The following is a 7931-nucleotide window of genomic DNA, read 5'->3' on the forward strand; positions in this document are numbered from 1 at the left end:
CTAAAAGAAAAATATGTGTGGTAACTTAATTTCCTTTTAATTTTCTACTTTATCTAATTTGTGGTTTTTTAATAATTTTTTTTTATTTAATAATATTAAGGAAGAAAGTATAACAACCCAATTAAATATATACTCATATCTTACTACTTATTTATTTATACAATTAACTAAATCAATATCACCCATACATATTCAACTTTCACCTAAATCAATGAGAAATTTATTGACTACTATTTATATTTTTTTGTCCATTGAATTCCTACAATTTTTTCTTTCTCTTAATTATTTATTTTCTACTTAATTGATATAATTAATAAATACTTTTCAACTTCTAATCATGCAAATAGTATGTATATAAATAGAAAACAACAAAAACCAATCTTATATTAAAAGTAAGTATTCTTAAGCACTATTTTAAATATATTTTTATTCTATTTGAAAATCTTCTATAAAAATACACATGGAGATTCATGCCCAAAAAAAAAAATAATAATAATACACATTGGGGAAATAAGGACTAAATTCTCTAACTGTTAGGAGTAAAAGTTAATTTAATTGTGGTGCTCCTTTAATAAAACAATAATATATAGGGTGATTCTACACCCCTTAAAAGGGATGTACAGATGCACGCCTACTTGTTTCGGCATCTATAAAAAAATTTTAGTCTAATTTTTTTTTCATATTCATGTACGTTATAGCTATTTAAGATATCCTACAAATTTTGAGAAATTCAGAATAATTTACAACATAGAAAATAATGTTCAAACAATTTATTTTACACGCGTATAAAATAAAATAGTCACGCGTGTAACACACTGCTTGAACACAATTTTCGGAGTGTTAAACATTTTTGAATTTCTTAAAATTTTATAGAATGTCTTAATAACACTATAATTTACATGACCATGAGAAAAAATTTGACTAAAAATTATTTCGAATACTATAACAGAAAGAGAATGTATCGATATATTAGGGGCATACTAATACAAAAAATATATAATAAAATTTTCAAAATTAGTATACATATGCACTTCGTGCTTTGTTAACCAGTTTACTTTAATAATATACAGTTAATAGGAAACGAGAGCCCCGTGAAATTGTTAATAATCACACCCCTCATTCACAAAAGTGCAAGATAGTAATACCTTGTCAACACCAGCGATTTATTACTGCCCAAAGTCAGAGTCACCTTGAATATGTTTCGTGGTTGTGACTTGTCAGTCATTGCCGTCCATTTTCCGTTGCAAAATGTTGAGTGGTTTCTCTCCCAACTCCAATTATTTCAACCTTGATTGATATCGCCAACCAGGATCTTTGACAATGACATTACTTTTGTTCCCATTTAGATTTTCTCGGTCACAAACTGTGTTAAGAGTCAATAGTAAACTCTGCCGATTTGAATATGGAAATTAATTAAAGACATTAACCTTGTATATATGCACTGAAAGCTCATTCAGTTAACGTGTGGACTAGGACTCCTACATTCATATCATTCAGTAGTCTATATATAAAAATGCATAAGACATATGACTAGTTCATTAAATTAGGCAATAATGAATCAAATCTTGCATAATAATGTTCTTTACTTTCTTATTCTTCTTTTCGTTCAAGCAACATTATGTTCATCCACAACAACCTCTACTAGCAATACTCTGAAGCAAGGTTCATCCCTAAGTGTTGAAAAAGCAGACACTGACATTTTGGTTTCATCCAACGGAGATTTCTCGGCAGGATTTTACCCTGTTGGGGAAAATGCATTCTGCTTTAGTGTGTGGTTTACCAAATCCTCTGTTCCCACCATAGTTTGGATGGCCAATCGAGACCAACCAGTCAACGGAAGAGGGTCAAAACTTTTACTGACTGAAAACGGTAATCTTGTCTTGCTTGACATAGGGAGAGATCAAGTATGGAGTACCGACACGACACTGGGACTGGGGACCAGGTTCGGCGCCGGCCTTGCTGTGAAACTGCAGCTCGATGATTCCGGAAACCTTGTTCTCAGAAGCGCTGTGTCTGGTAAACATGTTACTTACTGGGAAAGCTTCAAATTCCCCACAGATACACTTCTTCCTAACCAAAATTTCACCATGAACACCAACCTTGTGTCTTCAAAATCCCAGACCAACTATTCTTCTGGATACTATAACTTTTATTTCGACGATGACAACATCCTCCGCTTGCGTTTTCAAGGTCCCGACCCGCTCGTATCAAGTGTGTACTGGCCAGCTCCTTGGCTCGGGCCATTTCAGACTGGAAGATTTACATACAACAACACCAAAAATGCAGTGTTTACCTCTACTGGTGACTTTGCTTCATCGGATAATCTCGTGTTTTTATCCTCTGATTACGGTGTTAAGGTTAACCGGCGGTTAACTCTTGATACGGACGGAAATCTTCGACTATATAGTTTTGACATAGAAAATAAAACGTGGAATGTTACTTGGCAAGCTATATCCATTCCATGTAGTATTCATGGAATTTGTGGACCCAATAGTATGTGCTATTACGATCACGTTTTAGGAAGGAGTTGCTATTGTGTGCCTGGATATAAGGTGAAAAATTCTTCAGATTGGGCCTTTGGGTGTGAACCGGAATTCGAATGGAGGTATACACGGGACACCAGTTTTCACCGCATTGCCAACGCTGAGTTCTATGGCTACGACAAGTTCTACTATGAGAATCTTTCCTTAAAACAATGTAAAGAACAGTGTTTGAACGTGTCCGATTGCAAAGGTATCCAATTTCATATGAGTAATAACAATTTTCAGGCTTCTAGATGCTATACTAAGCATCTACTGGTTAATGGAGCTCACACTTCTTCTTTCCCAGGAGATGTCTATATAAGACTCCCTAGAGCAATGATTTCCTCTTTTCAGAGAAAAAATGAAGGAGATCATAATTGTTCTTCTTCTCCCAAGATGGTGATGCTTCAAAGAACGTACAATAAGGCCAAAGAAAATGGACGCTTGAAGGTTTTTGTTTGGATGGCCATTGCATTGGGAGGGATGGAACTGGTATTGATTTCTATAGTGCTTTGCTTCTTGTATTTGACAAGAAAAGAGAGCAGAGATGACTCCCATGGTTACACCCTTGCTGCTGCTACACGGTTTCAAAAATTTACATATGCAGAGCTGAGGAAAGCTACGGCTGGATTCCGCAACTCAATCGGGAGTGGAGGCGGAGGCACTGTGTACAGGGGTGTACTATCAGACGGTCGTGTCGCGGCAATCAAGCGACTGACAGACACTACCGGAGGTGAAGCTGAATTCCTAGCTGAAGTGAGCACGATTGGGAGGTTGAACCACATGAATTTGATTGAGATGTGGGGTTATTGTGTAGAAGGACAGCATAAAATGTTGGTGTATGAGTACATGGAACATGGATCTCTAGCAGATAATTTGAAAAGCTCAAACAGCATAGTACTCGATTGGGAGAAGCGGTTTGCCATAGCAATGGGGACGTCGAAAGGACTCGCATATTTGCATGATGAATGCTTAGAGTGGGTTTTGCACTGTGATGTGAAGCCTGAGAACATTCTTTTGGACTCTAATTACAATCCAAAGGTTGCGGATTTTGGACTATCAAAGCTGCTAAACAGAGGTGAGTCTCTCGATCCAAGCTTCTCTAGGATTCGAGGTACAAGGGGTTACATGGCGCCTGAGTGGGTGTATAATCTTCCGATTACCTCTAAAGTGGATGTGTATAGTTATGGAATGGTGGTATTGGAATTAGTTACTGGGAGAAAATCGACAGACATGCAGATTTATGATTACGGAGGAGGAATAGGAGATCAACATGGGAGATTGGTAACTTGGGTGAGGGAAAAGATGAATGGAGAAGAAGGTATTTTTGCATCAAGGATTGAAGAAATAATTGATCCAACTATGTTGGAATTGGGTGAGTTTGATAAGGACAAAATAATAATTTTAGTTAAACTGGCTTTGCAATGTGTTGAAGAAGACAAGGATGTTCGACCAACCATGAGGCAAGTGGTGGAAATGCTTCAGTGCTATGAAGACGAGCGTGCTGTGTTGTTTTATTAGTTCTCGCTGCAATGGACAACAGCCATCAAATTTATGTCATTTTCAATTTTGTGTTTTTTTTGGTAGAAATAAAAGAAAGCATAAGGATAATAAAAAACCAGCTATTACACATTTCTTATTCTATTATTGTAGTACCAATAAAAATCTGACAATTGTTCATTTCCTATATTTCATCCAAGTTATCATATCATTTCTGTTAATTTGAACATGCATGTTACTGACTTTTCCTTATTATTATTTTAGAATGAAAAACTTTCATTAGAAAAGGCTATAAATCAGCCAAAATTATATTGTACACTTGTCTTAGTCAGAACCACTGCCAATCATATTCACTAACAGCGGAAAATTAATACTAAGAACTAAAGATTGAACGGAACTGAAAGAATGACAAGTAGACAAAATATCATTACAACAATATTTGAAGAAAATAGTGTCTTCGGGAAGTAATAATTGTTGGGTTTTGTGCCCTAAATAAAACCCTTTACAATCTGATTAGTTATCAATATAAGAAATTTGAAGTGATTTATGTTTGCATGAATTTTACATTCTAATAGTTTATATGTTTATTACATTTACACACAAAATCTGTTAAGTCCAGATCATATGTTTATTCACAATTACAGTATCGTCAACACAGTGGAATGTGATTGTGATTATATGAATCAAACGACTAAGTCCCTGTTTCATCAGTGTTTTGGATTTACACTAATGTGATAATCAGCGATGATGTGTACTTACACTTGGAGTAAGTGTTATGTTCTTCCCAAGATATTGGTAAAGTATACTAGTTTCGAATGTATGGAGTATACATTGGACTGGACCGATATTGCAACTTAGTCAAGATATTATAAACTTACCGTCATATCTTTCCAAGTCAATATCAATAGTTGATCTTAAGATTAAAAGAATATTCTAAATCCTGATATGCTTAGGCTCAACTCAGGAGTGCTATTCATGTTCTTTGATTTATTAGTTAAGCCTACTTTTGGATCAGGGTGATACGTATATTTTGGGAACATGATAGTATGATTGAGTGAGAGTGCTGAACATAAATATAGAATCTATAGCTTCTACTGGTGTATAGAAGTCAAGTGATGATTCCCTTCGAGCTTAGCTAAATAGAAGTAAATGGATGAGCTCTTGTTTAAGTGACTAATTCTTAGATCACTAAACATCAATTACAGGTAGCTAAGTGTTTTAAGGGGAAAAATACATTGAGGGGTGAGAACGGTAAAATTATCCCATCTCGATGTAAATCATCTATATAGAGGATCTTTTATCACAATAAGATTATAACAATGGTTAAATGAGATAGCATATCTATATCGTGGAACATATAATATGCTCTATATAAGTCTGAGAGTGCAATTCTAAGTTCTAAGAGTGGATTCAACGAGGAATTAATAAGTAGGGATTTACCTAGTAAATTCGGTTCACTTATTGGAAGCTCAGCATATAGATCCATGGTCCCCATTCTAGTTGAGACTATATTGCTTGTAAGACTCAATAATTGATTTGTGATTAATCAATTATAATTCTAAAGTTAGACTATGTCTGATTTGTGAATTTTCACTAAGCAGGGGCGAAATTGTAAAGAAAAGAGATTCTAGGTTTATTTATTAATTAATAGACTTTATATGTTTTATTAATAATTAAATTAAATGACAATATTATTTAATAATCTATTTTAGTTATTAAATAATTAGTTTTGGCATTTAAGTGGTTAGAATTGGAAAATTGGCGTTTTTGAGAAAATAGAAATAAAAATTGTGAAAACTGCAAAATCCAAGTAAGGCCCATTAACACCTATGGCCGGCCACTTGGATAGATTTTTCCAATTAATATTTTTATTATTTTAATGCCAAATAATTACTAACCTAAACCTAGTAGTTGCTTATAAATAGAAAGTGATGGCTCAGTCAAATTAATGTTTTTTGTCAGAAAATCAGAAAATCAACTTTTTCAGAAAACTGAGCCTTCCCTCTCTCTCTATAGCCGAACTTAACCCTCTCTCTTTTCCTCTTCATAATTTCGAAACCCTCGGTGATAGAGTAGTGCCCACACACAGCAAGTGGTACCTCAATCATATATTGGAAGACTGTGAAGGATCACACACAAAGAGAAGGACATTCGGGCTCAGATCTTGATAATACTCTGCGACAGAAAGGATACAAGGGTTAGAGATCTGAGTGGAAGGAGACATTATTCCGCTGCAACCAATGTAAGGTTTTCTTAACTTTATATGTTTTTATTTATCGTTTTAGAAAGTTCATATTTAGGGTGTTAAACAACATACTTGTGAGTAGATCTAAGATCCTGATAAAATAAATTCCAACAATAATAATTATTATTAATGTTAAAAAATTATAATTAACATTATCTTACTATTATAAATATGGTTTATTAGTGTGATAGTTGATAACAAATTTACCTTTTTTAAAATACATATTACCAATATTGCCATTTTGTTGACTGGTCGTATTATTCTTCCTTTTTCTTTTATATAAATAATGTCACCATTTTGTTGATTAATTCAACCAAGTCACCTCCCATAAACTTTATTCTCTTCCTTTTCTTCTCTCCTTTTATTTCTCTGTAACTACACCTCGTCTTCACATTACGTTGGTGATGATGAGTTTGGGTGATTCCACCACAACCTCTATCTACATTTAGTATGATTATTTTTGTTCTGTTAAGAGTATATATCTATTTCGAATGAATTTGAATGGTGTGGTGTGGTAAATCTTCAACTTCGACATGCACATTTCTGGATTGATTTAGATGTTAACACCAGGTATGTTTATTGATTTCAAAATCCCTAATTCTTTTACCTCTCTTTCTCTCTATCTGTATATAAAAATGTAAAATTCCTAATTTTTTTATTCATATTTCTCAATTTTTTTTCAAATCCCTAATTTCCTTACCTCTTTTTCTCTCTCTCTCTCTCTCTCTCTCTCTCTCTCTCTCTCTCTCTCTCTCTCTCTCTCTCTCTCTCTCTCTCTCTCTCTCTCTCTCTCTCTCTCTCTCTCTCTCTCTCTCTCTCTATCTATATATAAAAGTGTGAGATGCCTAATTTATTTATATGTTTTCAATTTTTTTTCATAAATAAAATTTACAGCCAGTTCCTATTTTGATGAAATTTATCTTCCTTTACACATATTTTAATTTCAATTTTTTATTTTTGAATTTCTTGGACTGATGCATGTTTGGTAATTTTCCCTTAAAAGAAAAAGCTAAAAAATTTATAGATAATTTATGGAATAAAAAAAACAAAAAGTATACAACTATTTATTAATTTATCTATATTTAGCTTGCTCATCAAATACGTGTTACAATGCTAAATTTTTTATTTTTTTTATCAAAGAAAAATTTCATTAATCAACCAGCAAATACAAAAACCAGCAGCCACAACAATCAGCCCCCTCACACCAACATACAAACAATCATTGTAATAAAAAGCTTATCATCTTCCTAACATCCCTACTTAACTTCTTCCTTTGTAAGCTATACAACCTATTCTTTATAACAACTTTAATCTCACTGACTATATACAAAACTGTAAAAGAAAAATTCTCATGAATACAGTTGTTTCGGTTCCTCCAAATGCTGTAAACACACGCTGCAAGACAGGCATAGTAGATGCTCATGCTCTGCCCATTGCTCCTGTTCGAACACCAACTAAGCCATCCATCATACAACAAAGGCCAAGACTTGACACCAATCCAATCAAAGATAGAAGTAACCACCTGCTTAGAGAAAATACAGTCAAAGTATAGGTGTTTATGGCTCTCAATCTCAGCATTGCAAACAGGACAATTGACATTTTTCAGAGTGATTTGAAACCTGAAAAACTTGTCTCTAGTTAGCAATTGATTATTAACCACCTGC

The 7931-nt window shown here is 33.9% G+C and overlaps 1 protein-coding gene across 1 annotated transcript; it reads left to right on the top strand.

The window, feature by feature from the left end:
• Nucleotides 1–1553: 1553 nt before the first annotated feature.
• On the top strand, nucleotides 1554–4043 carry LOC133034230 (putative receptor protein kinase ZmPK1). Its single transcript, XM_061109279.1, has one exon. It carries the CDS (start codon nucleotides 1554–1556, stop codon nucleotides 4041–4043), a length of 2490 nt encoding a protein of 829 aa, XP_060965262.1.
• The last annotated feature ends 3888 nt before the right edge of the window (nucleotides 4044–7931 follow it).

The sequence above is a fragment of the Cannabis sativa genome, chromosome 2 (assembly GCF_029168945.1).
Source record: "Cannabis sativa cultivar Pink pepper isolate KNU-18-1 chromosome 2, ASM2916894v1, whole genome shotgun sequence".
Lineage (NCBI taxonomy): Eukaryota > Viridiplantae > Streptophyta > Magnoliopsida > Rosales > Cannabaceae > Cannabis > Cannabis sativa.